At 39.4% G+C, this 22,939-nt stretch overlaps 1 protein-coding gene across 3 annotated transcripts; it reads right to left on the minus strand.

Moving 5' to 3' along the window:
* Positions 1-755: 755 nt before the first annotated feature.
* rasef (RAS and EF-hand domain containing) lies at positions 756-22,548 on the minus strand. Of its 3 annotated transcripts, none has more exons than XM_026188755.1 (18): positions 22,244-22,548; positions 19,454-19,783; positions 12,784-12,930; positions 11,411-11,501; positions 10,056-10,151; positions 9,094-9,171; positions 8,875-8,990; positions 6,696-6,764; positions 6,461-6,527; positions 6,009-6,094; positions 4,711-5,011; positions 3,593-3,715; positions 3,054-3,204; positions 2,747-2,828; positions 2,514-2,628; positions 2,015-2,122; positions 1,775-1,851; positions 756-1,390 (listed from the first exon to the last, which is right to left on the minus strand). In XM_026188755.1, exons 1-18 carry the CDS (start codon positions 22,546-22,548, stop codon positions 1,288-1,290), a joined length of 2,445 nt encoding a protein of 814 aa, XP_026044540.1. In that variant the 3' UTR covers positions 756-1,287. The 3 variants fall into 3 exon arrangements, with proteins under 3 accessions (XP_026044540.1, XP_026044539.1, XP_026044541.1); XM_026188754.1 differs by having other exon boundaries at positions 6,009-6,097; XM_026188756.1 differs by lacking the exon at positions 22,244-22,548 and adding an exon at positions 19,866-20,158 and having other exon boundaries at positions 757-1,390; positions 6,009-6,097.
* Positions 22,549-22,939: the final 391 nt, after the last annotated feature.

A 22,939-nucleotide genomic window follows, 5' to 3' on the forward strand; every position in this document is an offset into this window, starting at 1 on the left:
GAGAGACAAAGTCATTGATATGGATCAGTCTGGAAAGGCTTATGAAGTCATTTCTAAGGCTTTGGGCCTCCAGTGAACCACAGTGAGAGCCATTATACATGAATGGAGGAAACTTGGAACAGTGATGATCCTTCCCAGGAGTGGCCAGCCTGCAAAAATTACTCCGAAAGCACATCGATGACTCATCCAGGAGGTCACAAAAGAACACAGAGCAAGAACTGCAGGCCTCACTTGTCTCAGTTAAGGTCAGTGTTCATATGCAACAAAGAGAAAGAAACTGAGCAAAACTGACATCGATGGCAGAGTACACAAAAGCTTGTCTCAAATTAACCAAAAGTTTAACAACTTGGAGAGTTTGAGTCCTGTCACATCTGCATACAACTAACACAGCTTGCCCTGAAGCTCAAGCATATTTGGGTGATGCAGCAGGACAATGACCCAAATACACCAGCCAGTCCACTACTGAATGATTAAAAACAAATCAAAGTCTGGACTTAAATCAGATTGAGACCTTAAACAAGCCATTCATGCTCAAAAACCTTCCAATGTGGCTGAATTAAAGCCAATCTGCAAACAAGAGTGAATTATAATTCCTCCACAGGGATGTGAAAGACTCACTGTCCATTTCTGCTGCTGAGGTGCTGAGGGTGACTAACATTGACTAGATTTAAGAAGAATTACTTTATCAGGTGGATTTAAACAGCTTTACCCCCCTTAATAAATGAAATCATCATATAAGAACTGAAGTGTGACAAATATGCCAAAAAAAAAAAACCCAAAACAAAAAAAAAATCAGGAACTGTTTTGCAACACTGTATATCAGGATCTGTACTTTCTTGTCATGAACATAAACCAAACTAGCTTTCTATTTTCTGCCATGTGCAAATATTTAACAACATAAATATCACAACCATACTCACTCACCTGGCCTCAGATTTAAACCTCACATTAAAAGTCTACTTTACTCTCACAGCTACCTTTCGCTTCTCCTGTGTCACCTGCTTTAACGTGCAATTAGTCAAACAGTGTAAATGACACCAAACAGAAAAAGGCAAATTTGTTACAACATAATGAAAAAAAACTTTGACATGGCGAGAGGTTTAAGCCAAGATCCAGCGGTTAAAAGATTTAGCAAATAAATGTTTGTAATGTCCCGTCTCTCCACTTCTTTACTTCACCCTCTTAATCCAGCTGCGGTTATTCACATTGATCATTTGTTCCTGCTCTGCTTTTCATGTCTTTTTGCATGTGCACAGTCCACATTAAGTCCAGTGTGGACGAGTTTGATCAGGTGCAGCAGGAGAATTTTGGCTGATTTCTGGGAGCGTCTAAAATCGGCAGCGACTGACGACTGCTTTTTTCTTCATAGTTGGCGAACTTTGTTACCTGTCTGTGGAGTGGAAAAAAAACACAGGTAAGACGGGTAAACAGGTGAAAGATGGGAATGTGGAAGAAAAAAGAAAAAGAAAGTTTTACTTTTAAATGCCAGAAAGCGTTTCACTTGTAAAACAAAAGATCAAGCAGTATTTATGGTTATCATACAATGACGTATCCCTTGGTGGACGTTTAAACTTGTTGTTCTTAATGTGTTACTGATCAACACTGGCAATGCTTAGTTAGTGATGCGATATAAGCTGTATATACAACATCCATCCTCCAATAACGAAGTGAAACACCCACTAAACTAATGACAAAATGTTAGCTTCTTAATGTCTAATTCATGAAGTCCCACAGCTTTGTTTTGTTTTGTAATAATCAGGTATGTGAATCTCACCTGGCCAGGTGCAGCACGGCCTCCAGGATGTTGGATCCATCTTTGGCGCTAGTTTCACAGAACAGAGTGTTGTATGTCTGTTGGTCAGAGACAGAAAACATTTAATGTTTTAATATTTTTATTAACTGCCATTCATTCCTCGAATTACAGGTTACAGTTTAAATAATTTCTCTCCAAGTTGGATGTGTAACAGGTAACTGTAAATGTAAATGTTTGGTAAAAATTTTTATTTTTAATTACCATGGCAAGTTTCTCCCCGTAGCTGGCAGGAACGCAGCCAATTCCATCTTGTCTAAGATCAGACTTATTACCCACAAGCATGATGGGAATGTCCTCGTGGGACACATCCTGCCAAGAAAAACAATGAACAATAATAATAATCATATTGAAATCTCTTGTGACAGGTTACGGAAGGTGTGCTGAACTTGTTTTACACTGAGCACAAACTTCTGAACACCACTGGCCGAATATACAACACACACACACACACACACAGAACACCAGATCATATTGAATGCATGCTTATCCAACACTTACATATTGGCTGCATGTAAATGAAGAAAAACAAGCAGAATCATCAGTGTGACCTTTAAATATCTTTTGATAACACAAATGCTGCCAGCGTCACAGTGGACACACTTAACCATATGACTATATTATACATGTTTCTGATGCCTGGACATCTCACTTCAAAGTGTGTCAGGTGGTAACCGTATAGCTGTGGACGGTATTGCTTTACCTCAATCATATCCACCCACTCTCTAATATTGAGGAAGCTCTTCTCGCAGGTGACGTCGTACAGCAACAAAACACCGTCTGCCCGGCGGAAGTAAGACTTCGCAATACTGCGAAACCTGAAAATAGCACAGGAGATGGCTCAAACTAGACAGTTACAAACCTCATGTACTCCACTAATGAAGTGCTATTTATTGTCAAGAAATAGCAACACGTACTATCCACACCAACACATACCTCTCCTGCCCCGCCGTATCCCAGAGCTGAAGCAGCACGGGCTCTCCGTCCACGATTAGTGTTTTCATCTGGAAATCCACTCCTGAAAACACAAAGAAGAGCCAGTCAAGAAGGAAGCAAGTGAAAGTGTTTAATAGCTGATCAGAATAACTACATTATACTATTTTAATGATCTTACTTCACAGTCTACAAAAATTAAGCATTAACCAGTCAGCTGAAACTTCCTCCAAGCTTTTATTTACAAGGCTTCTTGTAGAGAAGAGGACATGACATTAAAATGCTTGCTTTTAGTTTGTGTCCAGCTCACCCAGAGTTGCACTAGAGTTCATTTTGAATTCATTTTTGCAGAGGCGAAGCAGGAAGCTGGATTTCCCCACAGCAGCGTCCCCAGCTAACACGATCCTGTAAGCCTTCTCGGACGTCATGTAGCCCAGGTCAGTGCTGTCCTTGTCCTCCTTCTGTAGCGGTGACAGGAAGGTAGTGCTCTCCAGGAAACTTTTCTGCACATTTGCTTCAAGTTGAATTCACTTTATCATCAGCAATGATCATTTTGCAGTTTCCTCAACTCTTACTAGCGACGATTTACACATAATAAGTCCACAGCCATAGCTACTACAGAGCGAAATGTACCTTCTCATACATTTTTTTTTCTACAGTGTCAAAATGTTAGGAAGAGACGAAGGGTCACAAAGTCTGGTAAGGTCTCTAAATAATTACAATTTTTTTTCCAGAAATCTGACTGTAACTTAAATTTCAACAATAACCCCAATAATCCTGTTTTTCTGACCTTTCTTACAAAATAAAAGAACCCTCTTTTATGACTCCTCTCATAATTTTCTCTCTCACCTGAACATTGATGGCACTGAGGGCCTTTCTCGTTGTTGGAGCTGGTGGTTCAGATGGCTTCCAGTCCAAAACTGAGCTGCTGTCTGATCCGAATGCTGATTCCCCATCCTGTGTCTCTGCTGGCTGTGATATAGACACAAAGTAGCAGATAGTTAAGCATTCAAGGCAAGAATACGCTTTTCCCCCCTGGAGTTAGCTATTTTCACTCTCTATGTGTTTAAATACCAGTTTGTATTTAATCATTAATTATTATCGTCTATGTAGGTTCTCAGTCATCCAGGTCATGGTGGTCTCAAGAGCTTGAAAAAGAGGGAATTAAAATGGTGTATGCATAGGTATCATAGGTAACAGCCCTATGGAACAACTTGGTCATCCCTTTTCAAACAGGTTAGTCAGAGAAACTTATTCAAGCGTGACGGTGCAAAAACGGGTCCATCCCAAGATCAAAACTCCCAAACACAAGCTAAACATCAAAGTGCAGGAGTACTTGGAGATCTATGCAGCAGAAACCCAACAGCCACTCCACAAATGCATGACACAACATTGAAGAGGCACCTCAACAGGAACAGACTCAGGTGTAGATCTACACTAAAAGGTAAAAGGAAGCTCTTTGGAGGGAAGACAGATGTTTTAAAGGAGGAGCAAAAGAGGCCATCGCCATGAACACTATGTGTGCAACAAAGGTTGGCAACGGTTTCCAGGCACTTCAACGCCCATTCAAGTCTTTCCACTGTTGTTGTAGGTGACCTCAATAGGTCACATGATAGGGTCGGGCGAGGCCTCACAGTGGCTTCACCCTTAACCCCCGGTGATGGTAATGCCTTTTTTCACAGCATGGCTCATGTGATGACGCACGCGATCAATAGCAGACCAAGAACCACCTCCAAAGGGGAACACCCCCACTAAGGGTTAAATACCTGGGACTCTCCATCTTTTGCTTTTATACCTGAAGAAACCTCTTAGATTGGAGGTGAAACGTCTCCACAGACTTGAATAAGCCCACTTCCTTTCTTCTTCAAGTTATTACATCTGTTGTGTCTGTTAGTTATTATGTTATTAAGTCTTAGACTTGGTAAAACAAATATGTAGCTATAAGCTAGACATGATTATGGTCTTACCTCAGTGTCAGAGAGTTCTCCGATTACACTGTCGTTGTTATCGTCGTCCTCCTTTTTTTTCTCCGGACTGTGATTCTCGTCCTCTTCTTCTTGACCTTTGACCTCATGCTCTGAGTCATAGCCTCCATGTGAGCCTCTGAGCGTCGACAGGCCACTGTCCACGTAGATCTCAGGTAGGCTGTCCTCCTCACACTCGCTGCTGTGCCTGCGCCTCAGGCCAGGGTCACACATGGCCAGGGCAAGGGTGTCACCGCTGGGCCGGCGGCTGAACAGAGGGTACTCGTCCATGCGCTGGGAGTACCTGAGGACGAGAAAGGCAATAAAAAAAAAACACAAAATCTCCTCCTGTGTGTGCTTCAGGTAATAGATCATTTCACACATAAAGTAGTTTTGTTGGTTTTCCTGTAGGATTTTTGATGGAATACCTGCGAAGCTAGATGTGAGGTTTTTTTTTTATGTCCTGGACTTATTTTGGGTTAATACGCTCTTTTGTAATAACATTTACACAGTCTACGTTGTTTTTAATGAATAGTAATAAAGTAAAGTACTAAAAACATATGATAGATCAATTTTTAAGTTATATATAAAACCTCTAAACAATATTTTAAAATGTTATGTGCATGTGTAGTTTTTGTATAAAGTACATGATCTTGTGTGCAATATATGTTGTTTTCATATTGCTTCTGCCTAAATGCCTGTAAAAGTGCCAAAAGGCAGAACCACAAGCTAAAACTGTAATAATTACATACCTGAATCGTTTTTTAATTAACTTTTCAGAGAGGCAAAACTAATCCTCACATACATTGTATTCACTGGTCAAAAGAAAATACTTTTGTTGTCTCGTTTTAAGATGCAAAAAGTTCTTATTAGTGCAAAACTGGGCTTGAATTTGCTGCTTTATGGTACAAAAACAAAACCTTTATGCCGGATAACTGCAGAATCTCATGGTTCAGCTTCTCACAGCGGCTTAAATAAATAACTTGCAGCAAAATCTACTAGACAAATAAAAATGTCACATGTTCTGGGAAAAGAAACCTTGTCAGTTCCAAAAACATCTGAATGCACCGATAACTTCTGTCGGAGCCAAGTAAACTCTACAGTAACTTCAACATTTATTTGAAAAATAAAAATAAAACAGTTTAAATATATCTATATATTGTTTTTTAGGAAAACAAAATAATTCCATTTTTGGTGTAAGACCAGCTCTAGTGTGCCAGTGCAGAGAATATACAGATGATTAATGTACATTTAATGCACAGATGCTCTTCTTTGTCATCTGTGTTGTTTGTAGACCGTACCTGTCTAATAATGCATATGGTGATGTGTAGCAGATGCTTTTACTTCTGCTTCTTTCCTTAAATTCTCCTGGTGATCCTCCATTAGACTGCTACACACAAGAAACAAAAATAAACTATAAAATGTATTGTTATAATCTTAGATGTGAATGATGTTATGTTGTAAGGCAGTGCATAGTTTTTAATGACCCCTTAGAGCCTAAATGATGAAATAATTCCCAGAAATTTTTTTTTTCAAATTACTGATAAGTTAAATTAATGAAATAACATTTTGCACATATGAGCTTTTAGGATAAATTTATTTAAAGACTAATTACTTTTTAAAAATAGGCTGCAGTCCAATCAAATGAGTGGATCAAATCAAACTAAGATACGAAAATGTGCTAACTGAAGACATTTAAAATGTCTTTATTTATTTTGTGAATGAAGTAACTTTGTTAAGTGTTAAGATTTACCCTCGTTATCCTCTCCAGAGCTGCTCTCAGGCCATCATTGCTGTCATGGAGCTTCCTGTTGGCTGTCCTGCACACGCACGCGCGCGCACACACACACACACACGCGCGCACGCACACACACACACACACACACACACACACACACACAGAGAGAAAAGACATTTTAAATGTAGGCAACCTTGTAAAATCTGTTTCAGCAGGTGTGTGTGTGTGTGTGTGTTATTATCTGGCTTACTGTAGAATCTCAATCTGATTCTCCAGGATGTCTCGTTCATCAGAGAAGTGTTTCATGAGCTCCTCGTCTCTGAAGGAAAACAGAGACAGACAGAGACACAGTTAGTGAATCTAAAGAAAAGCTTTACACCAGAAAGCCTTCTTCCTTCTTTTAAGGTGAATGTGTAAACCACTACATTGTGGAGCCAAATGTTACTAAATCTGAACACAAGCATATATTTATCTATCAATTTAAAAAAAAAACATATCTAAAGTGTTACATATTTTTGTATGTTCATCGCTGTTTAGGGCCTCAGTTTCTACACAAAGCTTAAACAACACAAACTCCTTAAATGTACGGATTACTTTTATTAGAGAGAGAACACCGACTCATAGTGTGTTAAAACATTTATATTTCTTCTTATTCAATCATCTTCCGAAAGAGAGAGACCCCCTGCACAGCCCAAACGCCAGTTGCAGGATCTCGAACATTAGAATCATAAACTGTGCCTCATATAGGTGTTATTTTGGTACTTTACACGTCACACAGTTTCAAACATTGGTTATAAAGTTCCTCTTTTCTGTGTCTTATCTATTAATATGCCTGTGCACTAAAACTTCCTGTTTTTCAGTCTGGCTGAGCACTTAGTTTATGAGTCAAAAGTGGCCTTGCTTTACAAACCTTCATGATTAAAGTACATAAAACAATATAATGAGAAAATAAGGATACTATGGATATTAATTACATGACACTTTCAAATGATAAATTCTACAAAGTCTTAATTTTGACTAATTCTTATATTGTTAAACCAGAAGGGGAAGCAACCAAAGTAAACTAAAGATGCAATACTTTAAAATAAATTTAGGATCTTCAGTCAAACAGCAGCTGCTGCAAAATATAACCAACATGGGTTATATGCCGTATCTCTAGTGGCCACTGGAGGCTGCTTCAGAAGTGAGGTGATTCCAATAGTAAACAAAAATTGCATACAGCCTGATACAGAAAACTGGCTTTAGCACTATGGTTTTCTTTTATTTACAATCTGCTGTCTGAAGGTAGGTAATGTAAAATATAAACATCTGGAAGAGGGATCCCTCCTCTGTTCTGCTTTTTCTTTTTCCCCTGCTAAATGGTTTATTGGGAAGTTTTTTCTTATTGTGATATGTAAAAACATAGTAGGTAAAAACATCAATCTTGAATCTATTATATATCCATCCATCCATCCATCCATCCATCCATCCATCTTCATCCGCTTTGTCCGGGGCCGGGTCGCGGGGGCAGCAGCCTAAGCAAAGAGGCCCAGACCTCCCTCTCCCCAGCCACCTCCTCCAGCTTATCCGGGGGAATACCAAGGCGTTCCCAGGCCAGCCGAGAGATATAATCTCTCCAGCGCAATTCTATTATATATTTTCAATAAAATCATCATAGTTTCCCCATTAAATAATGGCTGATATTTTTATACAGTCTTCTCCTTTTTTACACGTCTGTCACAGTTGTGCAAAGTTACTGAAAGACACGCGAGACTCCTCAGAGATGGAGGAACAAAAGTGTCAACCCAATGAGTCAGAAGCAGGCGGGGTTTTCTCCTCCCTTTGTCTCTGTTGCGTCTGTTACTAGGTAACGCTCCCAAAGATGTTATTGTACGTGTGAAGGCACTCCAGGATATCCTGTTTCAGCTGTGACAACACAATAAAATTCTCAGGAGCCAACATGCAGACAGACAACCAGGAGAGGTTGTGCCTCTGTCGTCTGTCTCTGTTACTCGGCTCAGGGGTGGGGTCGTGTGATAAGGTATTCTGGATTCTTCTAGAGTCAGTACATTTAGCTGGTATGAAGTGTATTCAGTGGTTTTACAAGTGTAAATATTTATTTTTCTCAAGTTCTCATTAATCTTTAAACAAGGAAAGAAAAAGGTGGAAATACAAACCTGTTCTGCAACTTCTTTTCATCAATAATGGAGGTTTAGACTTTCATGGTGTGCAGTGAAACTGTATGTGTTTAGAGAGAGCTAAATGATGTGAAGTACAAATCTTTTTTTTCTTTTTTTTGTTTCTTTTTTAATCATCGATGTAAAAAAGTAAAAAGAATAAATAACATGTGGCTAATTAGATGTGGTGCTCAACTTTAACTCCACGGACCACACGTCAAAATCTGTACCGAGGGTTTAAATTATTTAACGAAAGCAGCCAAACCGATTTACCGCTCGGAGTTGATGCTTTGATCGGTTAGCTCGGTCTTCAGCGAGTCCATCTCACTCTGCAGGCAGGCGACTTTGGTCTGAGACCTCAGCAGCTCCTGCTTTAACCGCTGGTTCTCCTGCAGACGCACAGACAAGCAGCAAAACAGAAGATTACAGCTGTGTGTTGTAAGCAGGAAGCATAATGACTGTATAAATGAGTTCAAATACATTCACTCTCACCAGTGTTAGCTCATTGATCTTCTTCTTCAAGGCCGGGCTCTCGTCTTTCACTGTGATGTTCTTGTACTTCTCCTCTATCTGGTAAAGTTGAAATGTATAGGATAAAGATTATTCGACCTACTCACTCTTGTGGGCTACTTTTACTTGTACATGCATCCAGAAATGTCGATTCTAATTGGTTCAAAAAAATAAAAATAAACAGCTCTTACAAATCAGTTTCAGAGGAGTGGGGAAAAAAAGTTTCATAAAACGGCTAAATTTGTACTATTTAAACATTTTAACCTGATGACTTTCGGGATGCTTTTTTCCGTGCATGTTCTCAGACCTGATGCAAATGCTTGGACACATACACAGATGTCTTCATTAAGACCAACCCAACACAATAACTTGCTTCTCTGCATGCTTGATCTGCTCTTCAAGATTGTATGAAATCACTTCCCTTGTAAACAGCTGACTTGAAATCTTCAGTAAGAAGGACCTCAGTCAGATTGAGAAGCAATAGTAGATTTTTCTTATCCAAATATTTACTGTGAAGTTTCAGTTAAAGAGGTCCAGCTGAGATTTAATGGACTCTGTGAAGCTGCTTCCTGCTTTCAAAGATGTTAAGTTCTGAAATGGACCCAGAAAATTATTCTTCATCCTCAATAAACACGAGATATATAAAATCAAAGGTTTATTTACTCAATTAATTAATCATTAAGAAAAATGTGGTATAAATTGAATGGTATACCAATCAATTTTAAACCCGATTCCATTAAAGTTAACATTTTACATTGTACTAATATATTTACTAATAATGTACTAATATAATTAAAATGAGTTAAAGTCAGCATTTTGGATCTAAATTTGTTTCGAGCGTAAAATCCTTATCGTGTCAGTATCATATAAATATGTTTAAAACCACCACTACAGCAATTGTGTTGTAAAAAACCAGAACTCAGTCAGACAAGTTAAAAATGTACCATCTGCATCCTCTGGATCTTACACTGCAGCTCACACACTTCAGTTTCATAACTTCTTCGTAATTCACTCAGCGAAGCCTCTGCTCGCTTCTTCTCCTGCAAAAGCACAAATACAAACCCCCCCAAACAGAAAATATATCAATCAGTTGCATCAGAAAGGCAGTTTACTGTATGATTTGTGTGTTTGTGTATGTGTGTGATTGGCTTTTGCTTCTTACTCTGCATAAAGCCATTTTAAAGTGGATTTTAAACCCCTTGATGAAGGGTCTGAGGAATCAAAAACTTTTTTTTAATGTACAATTTCCAAAATAAATTCCTCCGTTACAGGTGCCAGGATATGACAGTGTGAATATCATGGTGTGAGAGGATACAGGTGACCGCCCTCTAATTTTGTGTGCTTTTCTTAGACAAAACAAACAGTAGAGCCCGAGTTAGCTGAGTCAATGGAGAACACTTACATAACTTTAGGCACAGTGATAAAACAGAGTTTATATTCACAGCTTTTAAAGAAACGTCAGGAACACAGATAAAATCAACATGTTTAAATAAATTCAATGGTTTGTTTCCTGATATAACAAGTGATGCTTTATGTTTCTGCCAGTCTTTGTCAGCTTTTCTTCCTTTTATTGCATTTTATTTCATGTTATGGAAAGCTAAATGCTGTTATCAAAGCTTATCATTTTCCACAAAACACTGATTATGTGTTCTGCTGGATTTTGGGAAATATCTGCCGCTTTCATGAGGCTCCAAATCTGGGGGCTTTTAATTCATAGACGATATATTAAGACATAAACAGACCTAAATTTAGGCATTAAAAAGCTGCTGTAATAACAAATTTGCCTACTCTAGCTGTGGATGTGGATACGTTTGACAAACAGACAGAATTCATAGAGATTTAACTTCATCAGTCAATAAAAAGCAGGTTAAACAATTCAAAGTTCAGGTCAGCCACATGCTGATGTAGCTGACCTGGCTCTTTATAGATTATCATCTTCATCCACACACCACCATCCTTATCACCACCAACACATACAGCCTTATCATTTTAGAATAGAGGATAAAACATGCCCCAGCACCTCGAGTTATCTGCTGTTTTATATCCACAGAGTTGTGAGAGCAGCAGGCGTGTCTGAATTGGGATCAGTAAGCTGCTACACGGCTGCGTATGTTTGTTTGACATGAGGGAAGAGCTGAACAAACGCGCCCTGCTTATCACTTTGCCTACACAAACTCCAGGGAAAGAAACGCATCATAGCAACTAGCCGAAAAAAAGCAAACAGTGTAAAAACACAAAGTCACGGGTCTGCAGTGGAGGGTCTCATATGTGTGTCGTGTGGGCTAGGTATTGGTCCCACCTGCTCACGTGTTTTTCTCTCGGTAGCTTGAATGCGTTGGTCCATTTCTTCCTCCATTTCACTGAGCTGCATTGATGCTTGGTCCTGCGCTCTGTAACACAGTAATAAGATCACCTCACTAGACTCCAGATATTTCTATCCATGTGATCCAGGCAGCTGACGCTAACTTAACTTTCTGATTTGTGACAGTATTTATTGTTCGCCTGACATTTGGATTGACACAAAACATTTGTAATTTCTTAGAAAACAAGCTTGACTATCAGTGTCAAACAGTCATGCTACTTTTGTCCAATCATACATAAGAACATTTTTGAAGCCAGATACTGATGTTAGACGAGAGGGCCTGACTCACACTCTTCTTTCCTGTTATCCCTACTCCCCCAAACTTCACTGCTGGCACACAACTCGGGTTCTCCTGGCACTGGCCAGACTCAAACTTGTCCATCAGACTGCCAGACAGGGAAACGTGAGCTTGACTTTTACTTCCACTGCTCCTATAAGCATTGGCATGCTTTGCACCGATCCATCCAATACCTGACATTGTGCTTGCATTTAGCTCTTGACCTTGGAAACCAATGACACGAAGCTCCCTGAGAACAGTGTTTGTGCTGATGTTAAATGCCAAAGGAGGTTTATAACGCGGTAATTACTGAGTCAGCTGCGCATTAGAGACTTATGTCCCTCACAACTCAGTAATCCCGCTCATAATATTAAATGTTTTGCTAATTTAGGAACAAGTTGCTGTAGTTCTTTTATTCTTCCACTTTGCGATAACAGCCACTGTGACAACGTGGATGAGCAGTTGGAATACTCTCCACTTGTCTCAGAAGTATTGACTTTTTCCACATTAAGCACATTATTCTCTACCTATGTTTATTTGCTATGATTTGCTATTGTCAAAGTAATATTGCTGCACCTACTACCCTGGGTTTGTTTGTGTAAGCTTTATGTTGCCATCAAAATCAAACATTCAGCACATTAAAGCAAAGACTCTGTCACAGGTTGCTTTGTATTTTTTAGGCTGCAGAATTAACTCCTTTGTGCATACTTACATCGACTGTTCTCAGCCTTCGTGTACGTCAGGTGTAGGGAAAGGCCCAACCAGAGTTTCCTGATTTTTAAAGTACTGATGATGTCATGTCTGACATCAACAGGTCAAACTAAGAGGTTCAGTCTACATTGATGCACTGGTAGTTATGTGTTTTACTTATGATCTGGTTGCTCAAGTCTCTCTCCTGTGGTTCATACTCGTCCTGTCTACATCTTTGCCACATGCTCATTAGGGTGGCTGTAGTTCAGTATGTAGAGCAGGTCATCTGCTAATCGTTCACAGGTAATGACTGATCATATATGTGTGTGTGCATGATGCTCACCGTTTGATGGCAAGTGCCAAGTTCTCCATCTCTGAGTTCTGCTGTTTGATCTCTTTGGTGAAGTTGAGGATGACTTTCTCAAATTGAGGAATCAGTCTGGGCTCAGTCAGACTGATGTTCTGATACAGTGTTGCTGCTTGCTCACGCCTGGAGAAAAATCAGGAGATAAATTAGCTCGCTGCAAACAAATTTTTGCTAGCAGAAATTGAGGGTTACATTAAAGAATTTTGGTTTGTACGGTTTGATTCATTAATATTTTTGTAGTTTTGTTTATTAAAAAAAATAAAATCAAGATGCGATTGAAGTGAAGCCTTCCTGCTTTAATTCAATGGTTTTGCAAAAGGATGGCAGTAACTGTTTAGACAATATAAACATTTTTATACACAGTGTCCCATTTTCAGAGCTTCAAAAGCAATTGACCACTGTGCATGATGACAGAATTATTTTGATGATTAAGAAAAAAAAACTTTACAACATCTAACCAAGTTAAGAATAAACTCTTGAAGAGGAAGACATATCATTGTCAAAGTCTACAATCAAGAGACATCTTCATGGGTTTACAACAAAATGCAAACCACTGGTTAGATTCAAGAAGATGAAGCCAGAAAACACAATAAAATACAGTGATGGAAACATGTTTTGGACAGATGAAACTAAGGTTAATTTGTATCGAAATGATGGGAAGAGAAAGGTTTGTATGGCTGTGACTGGAACTGGGTCACAAGTGTTTATTGATGATGTGACTCCTGATAGAAGTAGCAGGATGAGTTGTGAAGTATACAGGGCTGTACTCTCTGCTAATACTGATCAGGCACAGTGTAAATTCACAGTGCAAATGGATAATGACCCAAAGCAGACTGCAAAAGCAACCCGAGAGTTTCTCAAGCTAAAGAAATGACATAATCTTCAATGGCCAAGTCAGTCACCTGATCACAACCTAGTAGAGCCGCTTTCAGTCATGAAATAAGACAATAAAGGCAGAGAGACCCAGAAACAAGCAGCAGCTGAAGGTGTCTGCAGTAAAAACCCGGCGGAGCATCTCAAGGGACGAAACACAGCATTTGGTGATGTCCATGAGCTTTAGACCTCAGTCACTGACTTCAATGGATTTTCATCTGGGCTTGGTTGTAGTATAAAAAATGTCTATAATTCCTAAACAGTTCGTAAAAGTTTTTTTTAAATCCCCTTAACCCTGTAAGACCCAACTAATCAAAAAATAGCCAGAAAATTCTGATTTTTTAGAACTTATAACAAACTTATAACAAAATCCACAAACATTTTTTTGCTATATCATGTTGTGTATGATATATTTTTATGATATATGAATTATATATTGTTTGTATGGCATTTCATACATTGGGTGTGTTTGGCAACTTTATGTTAACAACAGTGTTAATTTTAGACAAAAAAAAAAGGAGTTTTGTCCATAACATTTTGAAATTATGGCAAGTGCTGATGATGTTGATGAGAACGAGGTCTCAGAAACTCATGCGTCAAATATGATACAAAGGTCATTATAGGGTTATATTTAAAGCTGAAAATGCACTTCACTCACGTCTTGAATGTCTATTTAAAATCCGCTGTAGAGTACACACAGATAAAATAACAAACAATTCTGTCTTTGTTCGGACTCAGCTGAATATGCTCTAAAAACAGACATTATCCAACAAATTCACAAGAGGTTTAATTATTTATTGAATATTTTTTGAGTATTTGTTTTATATTCTTAATAACAATGGCGGTGTGGACACACAAAAAATGTACCTTTTTATTATTAATTAGATAAATGGCAGACAACAGATTATTTCTTGTAGGTAACACTGGATTACAATAACAGGGTTAAAAGTCTTTAACTGTGGGAAAATGTTTCAAATGATAAAAATCCTGATGTTTTCCTCGCAATTGTGCATTTGGAGTTCTGATTTTCATTTGATCTGCTAACAAGACTGATGTTACGATATGAAAAATGGAGTGTAACAAATGAGTCAGGGTGTAGTACAGCTTTAATTACACTAATATTAAACAAAATAAACACTAAATAAACAATATTGAGAATGCCTTAAGTCAACACTCCTTTGACAGGTAGACAAACTGTTCTACTTTATTCTGAGTGGCTGAAGAAAGTATTTCATCAGCTTGGTAGAAAGTTTGCTATAAAGTTTGTTCTATCTACCGCTCCACCCTAACAGCAATTAACATAATTGAGATATTTAGCAAATCTACATTTTTGTTGAGCCTTTAAAGATTATTTAGCAAGTAGAAAACAAAACGATTTGTGTGTCAGTTTAAGTAATATCTGATGTTGGAATAACTCTTCTAATTTTAAAGACTGATTTATAATGAATGCTTCTTTTCATGTATGTCACTTTGCTTCCCAGTGACACAACCTGTCGTTTATTTACCCTGAAAACAAAATAGCTTTCCTGGTGTGTGTTAAACCCGAACTCAGAACTCAGAAACGCAAAAGCCGAAAGAATGAAATCAAATGAAGAGACCCAAATTAAACCCTGTAAAATTTTGTATTTATATATGAAATTTGTGTTCAAACACAATTTTTGTAAACAGTTGATCATGTCAACAAATGCAGAGTAGAGACATTTGACCCCCCTAGAAGAAAATTCTTGAAAACCGAGCAGTGAAAGCCTTTTATAGGTCAAACCATCTTTCCAGGCTCGGTCTCCATCAGCTGAGAGACTGAACAAAGTTCATAACTCATTAGATCAGTCTCAAGCATAAAGAAGGAAGAAATTGATTTTTTGCTCTTGACTTGTCTTCTTGTTCTCACACAAAATATCTTTTCAACTCCTGAAAACAGACATCTGTCTGAAGTGAAGCGTGTACTGGGTTTTCCAAACTATCCTCCCTCAGCTGACTGATGTAACAGTGACTATAAATGCTTGAAGATGAAAGAGTGCATTTATCCGACGGCACCACCGTGACAATCAATGTCCTGAGCAAAAGTCCCATGTAAGGCCAGTGGCCACATGCACGTGGATAGGTCTACAGTGTGTGTAAAGCGAGTAAGCATTATCGAGCCCAGTCATTGGATGTGATCATTTTCAGAGAACTGTTTTTATCACTTAATACTGATTTATGAATAATTCAAGCATAAAAAATGCACCTAACTCACAGGATGAGCCACATACACATAACAAACCACTTAGGAAATAATCAGTTTTAAACTGTATTTTAGGCACTTTGTTACTAGCAGCTTGTTACAAAAACACATCATTTATTCTCATTTCCTTAGCTGAATCTACAAAAATGCAAAACATAAAGAGAAACGGAGAGAAAAAGCTGAACTGGACTGAATCAGTTGCACCATGTCTTATGAATCCAAATTTTAAATGTTTGGTTTCAATCATAGTCAGTGTACACGATGGAGATCAGGAGAGAAGTACAACAGTCAGAGTCTACAGTCATCTGTAAAACACAGAGAAGGCTCCGTCATGGTTTGGGGGAGTGGCTTCATGTTTCAGCATGACAATGCTCCCAAACACACTTCCAGAGCAGTAAAAGCATATTCAGATAGAAAAAACACAGTGGAACACAGTCAGTGATGGACCGGCCTCCTCAGAGCCCGAATCTCAATATTATTCAAGCAGTGTGGGATCATCTAGACAGATAATCGAACAAAAGGCAGCCAACATCCAAAGAAGAGCTTCATATGTCCTTCAAGAAGCCTGGAACTATTGCTGAACATTAGAGAATGAGACGGTGTTAAAGAATAAAGGAAATATAAGATAAGATAAGATAAGATAAGATAACCTTTATTAGTCCCACACGTGGGAAATTTGTTTTGTCACAGCAGGAAGTGGACAGTGCAAGAGTTATGAGGCAAAAATTGGAACACAATAAGAATAAATACAGTACACAACTGTACAGAATAGAATAAAATAAAATACTATATACAGTAGAATAAAATAAAATAAATATAGAATAAGATAAAAATAGAATACAAATACAAATACTATATACAACTGAGTAAAAATACAACGATGACAGAAAGGATTATTGCACTTAGTATTATTGCATATGTATGGATGTGTGTGCTTGATCAGTTAAAGTCTTTATTATGGAGTCTGACAGCAGTGGGGAGGAAAGACCTGCGAAATCTCTCCGTCCCACACCGTGGGTGCCGCAGTCTCCCACTGAAGGAGCTGCTCAGTGCTGTCACAGTCTGCTGCATGGGGTGGGAGATGTTGTCCATCAGGGATGACAGCTTAGCCGCCGTTCTCCTGTCACTCACCACCTCCACTGGGTCCAGAGGGCATCCTAGAACAGAGCCGGCCCTTCGGATCACCCTGTTCAGTCTCTTCCTGTCCCCAGCAGAGATGCTGCCGACCCAGCAGACCACGCCATAAAAGATAGCAGAAGCCACAACAGAGTCATAGAATTTCTTCAGGAGTGGGCCCTCCACTCCAAACGACCTGAGTCTCCGCAGCAGGTACAGCCTGCTCTGCCCTTTCCTGTAGAGGGCGTCTGAGTTATGAGTCCAGTCCAGTCTATTGTTCAGATGAACACCAAGGTACCTGTAGCTGTCCACAGCCTCAATGTCCATACCTTGGATGTTCAGTGGTTGCAGTGGAGAATGCTTGTGCCTGCGGAAGTCTACCACCAGTTCCTTGGTTTTACTGGCGTTGATCTGGAGGTAGTTCAGCTGGCACCAGTCCACAAAGTCTTGAGTCAGTCCTCTGTACTCCTTGTCGTCCCCATCAGTGATGAGGCCGACTATTGCAGAGTCATCAGAGAACTTCTGCAGGAAGCACTGGGTGCTTCAACTCATATCAACTCATAAGAATGCTACCAACTCTGTTTTTCCCTTATATACTATATTTCCATGTATGTTTCCAATCATTTTCCATTTTCCTAACAAAATATAAAGAAAAGAGAAATGACTTTGCAGAGTGCTGTAGGGGAGACCGGGGATAGTTGTAACGTGGGTCAGTTGTAACACTTCCAATTTCTCCAATCAGGGCTAAGTTTCAAACGATGTGACTCATCCTGTGCATGCCCAATTCAGTTCTGCTATCACATGTGAAAAATCAGCACATTTTGTCAAACACAGACAATTTAACACGAAAAAAAGTAATTTGTATGCCAAAAAGTACGTTTTTCTACTTTATTTCAAATTCTAATAGCATTATCTGCTTTGCAGTTAAACTCATCAAACTTAAATTATGTTATTTGTATGTCTATGGGGATGTATTCTGTGTAGGTCTTTAGTGCTAATGTTTTAGCCGTTGGCTGTAATGTTAGCTAGTTCATGGCTATAGGAGTCTGGGTCAGTTGTAACAATAATGCAGATGTTAAAACTTACCACACTATTACTTTAACTTATATTAAACAAGTTGGGGCAACGACATCAGCAGAGAGAGGTTCACTGGTTGCATTTGTATATGCGATTAATGCCATTGGCAACACAATTCCTCCACTGTTTGTGTTCCCACACATACATTATGCAGACCACTGTGTCAGAGATGGACCAGTAGGAAGTATTGGTAGTGGAAATAAATCAGGATGGGTGCAAGAAACAGATTTCCTCATCTTTCTGAAGCACTTTGCAAGCCACACAAAGGTAAGCCATGATAAAAAGTAATGGAATTGTGATGCTGGTGCACAACTACATTTTTTCAGCTTCATTGTTATGTTCAAAAGTTGGTGCAAGAGTTGTAGGTTATAATGCCCACTGAGCCAATGAGGCCAAAATCAAGGAAGACCAACCAAAATTAATGAAATATTCAGTTGCAGAAAATTCCATAATTTGTCTTTTTTGGGGGGTTGGAATATGTTCAAAAGCTAGATTTCTGCATTCTGTCACACACACACACACACACATAGCTACATAAATGGCTTTAAGTGCATTCGTGTGTTGAATAAAAAAGATTACATGTTAATGTTTTGTCAGTACCCTTATTTCATTGTGTTACATTTCACCCCAGGATATGTTACAACTAACCCAGGCTACCGCAGGCCCACCACCCGCAGGAGGCGCCATAGGGGTCTGGTGCATTGTGTGCCGGGTGGCGGCCAGGAGCGGAGGCCCTGGCGGACTGACCCCCGGCTGCCAAGACAAACTATAACTGAAGATAAATTAAACAATCATAACAGAGCATTTTAACTTTGAATTTTTGTTAGGAATTACTTTGATTTATGGATTAATGGCACAATTGTTAAACATGGTTTGGAGTTTGCTCCCTTTGTCTGCTTTTATGTTAGAGCATGAGTGATTTGCACAGCTTGCGCCTTCCCATACACCTGTGTGTGTGAGGGGGGTCACCATTAATGCCTGTCTTTAGCTTACATGCATTCTGGAAAAAACAAAAAAATAAAAACGTGAACATCCAGAGATTTTCACACAGGCGCACTCTCATTTTCATATTATTAATAATGATTTTAGTCATGGATGGAAATGGATTCGTCGTTTTGTAGCAGCAAACTTTGAAATGTGCTCTGGATCTTTCCCAGAGTTCACCTTTTTAAATTAGATGTGTGCTTTACTTCAGAGGTGCTATTTTCCCTGTGAAGATTAATTGTCACTATCACATTTACGCACACTGCGCTCACTGTTGAACGCACTCATATCTCCTGAACATTTCCATATTTTAAACACATCCGCCCGTCTGTACCCATCGCCCTTACCGGCCAGAGAACAGCTGTGCACTCTCACCTGGGGATGAACTTGGCCTGCTCGTTCAGTCTGCTCTCAAAGTCTTCCCAAGCAGCAGACGGGTCGCCTCCTTCTGACTCCATGTCCGCCTCGTAGCGGTCGTGAAATCCGCTGATGAACTCTTGCAGGGTGACAGTGCCGTCCTTGTCGACGTCCAGCTGGTCAAATATTCGGTCAGCCTCGGCTGCTGACACCTGTAGCTCTGCGCAGATTGTGAGAAACTCGTTTCGTTCGATCTGCCCGGAGTTGTCCACATCGTAGGTGTGAAAGAGGGACCGCAGCCGGTCCTGTTCCTCTGCGCTCATTCCCTTGATAGGGGGCTGTGGCTGGCTGGGGTAAAAAAAAAGAAAAAAAAAAAGGCGTTTCGGTAAATTACAATTACCACCGAGACGACGAAACCTTGAAACCTTACAGGAACGCCAGCGTTTTACTTTCCGGACACCAGGAAAAAACAAAAGTAGTCCAAACTCCAAACTTCCAGAGTTAATCCGCTCCTATCCAAACATTACCACAGCTGGTGTGCCCTTACAAAAGTTTTGATCAAAGAAATCCATTTTAAACAATCCAAACTATCATTAAAATAAAAGCATTTGCTCCCGCGTAGCCTTCACGCGAGATGTTACAGATTGTTGTAGCCAATGGCCAGCTGGACGGAAAAAGCTGCTGTGTCTCACTGCCTCAGGTAACGCGCCTGCCATCGCTACCTGCCAGTGTGATCACTCCCCTCTCTCTTCCTAACAATAGACCTCTGGGCTTCAGGCCAAATGAAAGTGGCTCTGTGGCGAAAGCCTATTATCGTTCTAGCTGAATAAACTGAAGTTTCTGTAACTGAGCGAAGAACAGACTGACACACACGTAGTCTAGATTTCCATTTTTTCCAGGCCCAAATTATTATTTGACTATTAATCACATTAAATAGAGGCGAATATTAAAAAAAAAAAAAACATGTATACATAAATATTAATTTATTTATCTGTTTCAACACAATAATATTACCTGTTTGATAGTAGACTTTACGTTTATATCATACTGAGGACCTTTCAAATTCAAATCAGTTTTATTTATATGGTTTCAAATCACTAAAACAGTTGCCTCAAGGCACTTTATATTGTGAGATAAGGACCCTACAAAAACATGGAGAAAACAGAGAAAACCTCAACATCAAGTGTTTGCTCATGATCACCTATGAGCAAACACTTGATGGCAGTGGCAAGGAAAAACTCCTGTTTAATAGGAGGAGACCTCCTGCAGAACCAGGCTCAGGGAGGGGCGGCTATCTGCCTGGGTGAGGGGAGGAAGACAGGACAAAAAACATTCTGTGGAAGAGAGGCAGTGATTTGTAACGACTAAACATGTAGAGAGTGAAAAAAGTGAGTGAGCAAGAAACACTCAGTGCATCATGGGAAGCCCCCAACAGCCTAAGCCTACTGCAATATAACTAAAGGGGGATGCAGGGTCACCTGATCTAACCATAACTATGTGCTTTATCAAATAGGAATGTTTTAAGCCGAATCTTAAAAGCAGAGAGGGTGTCTGTCTCCCGAATCCAAACTGGGAGCTGGTTCCACAGAAGAGGGGCCTGGAAGCTCAACACCCTGCCTCCCTGCTTCTACTTTGAAATATCCAAGGATCCACAGGTAAACCAGCAGTCTGAGAGCGAAGTGCTCTACCTGTTTGATATGGTACTATGAGGTCTTTAAGATGAGATGGCTCCTAATATTTTAAGATTTTGCATGAGATGGGAAGGATTTTAAATTAAATTCTGGATTTAACATGGAATTAATGAACATACACCAACATGGAAGAAATATGTTCTCTCTAGTCTTTGTAAGTATTCTCATTGCTGCAATTTCCCATTTCCACTGCAGTTTATATGGGAAAATACACAAAAATGAACAAAAACATACTAAAATACTCTAATGTTACACTAACAGGTATCATAATGAGCCTGACGTCCTTGTCTTATAAAGTAATCATTTACAACAGGTTAAAGAAACCTCACATGTAGCTTTCAGATTGCTAAAAAGTAATTGCACCTTCTACCTTGTGATTGAAATGCTGTTTCTACATCAAAATTACTTTATTTGTTCATCATCTTCATCACTTTTTGGCACACTGGCACATTTGCCTGATTTTCCTGCTCTGCCATGGTAACACAGCCCAACCTACTCTTGTTATCTAAGGATGGTTTCCTTGTGTGAAAAACATTAGGATCCATTGACAAAAAAGCTAAAATTTGCGTGCAGTACGTGGAATACAATGAAGTCACCAAGCACATTGTTCAGTTTTTACTGCCTATGGCAGGTTAAGCAGCAATCCTCCAGCTGGATGCCCACTGACCTGATTTTACAGACTGCTCTGCAAACCAGATACCTCAATCGCATATCTTACAAAATGTGACAGCTGTGATATTGTTAAATTTTGTTTAACACACAAAAAAATCTAGATTAGTACATCACACTTTGTTCTTCAGTAAAAATCAGGTTAATGAACCAGATTATTGGTTATGCTTCCTGTTTAAGGACATGTCAGCAATGCTTGGTCCACATTTTCATAAATAAATTGTCATCTAATTTATCTTCATATTCAGCTTCCTGTCAGGTCAAAGTATCAGTTTCTGTTATCCTAAACTACACGATCTGTACCCACAAGAATAGTTGGATTCAAACCTTTCATAAATCCTACTTTACCATTAAAGAAGACCGCCCCATGCAGGCATATTTTACACATTTTGCTATGACAAGTTGCTGTTAGCTACACTCAGAGCACTCAGGCCTTTTCACCTCTCACCTGGACAGGACCTGCTCTTTTTTATCCCAAGCTGAGGAGTCTGTGTCTTCTTCAGCATCATCTTCTTCCTCCTGGTGCTGTTCTTTGAAGCCACTAAGGAACTCCTCTAAGGTCACCGTGCCATCCTTGTCGACATCCAGGCGATTGAAAATGCCTTCTGCTTCCTGGGACGAGACGTGGAGTTCTTGGCAAATGGTGTTGAATTCATTTTTTTCAATCCGCCCAGAATTATCCACATCGTAGGCATGAAAGAGAGAGCTCAGGCGCTTTTGTTCCTCCTCACTCTTTTTCTTTGCTGCTGCCATAGTTTTGTTTTTAATTTCTGCAGCAATCTGGCTTTTAGATTTGAAAGCGAGTATTTGCAGATAATAAAAAGAGCGAAAAAAAGTACTAGAAAAACAGGCAGAGCCTACAGGAGTTTAGCTGTTAGGTAAAGTGAAATTAAATTCAGAGCTGGATTTCCATTTGATAGTTGATAGCCAGTCGTAAGGTTAAACCCCATTGTTGGAAGGAGACGGAGTGCAGCTCCAGGAATAGACTCACTCCTTCTGATATGTTTCTTTTATATCCTCCCCCTCCCATCTCTCTTTCTTTTTTATAGGCATGCAATACTGATAATAAACTATTTTAGGACCATAAAATGTGGTGTTGCAAATGCTGTTAAACCAAACAGCATCAAGCAAGAATCCTAACAGT

Source organism: Astatotilapia calliptera, chromosome 12 (assembly GCF_900246225.1).
Source record: "Astatotilapia calliptera chromosome 12, fAstCal1.2, whole genome shotgun sequence".
NCBI lineage: Eukaryota > Metazoa > Chordata > Actinopteri > Cichliformes > Cichlidae > Astatotilapia > Astatotilapia calliptera.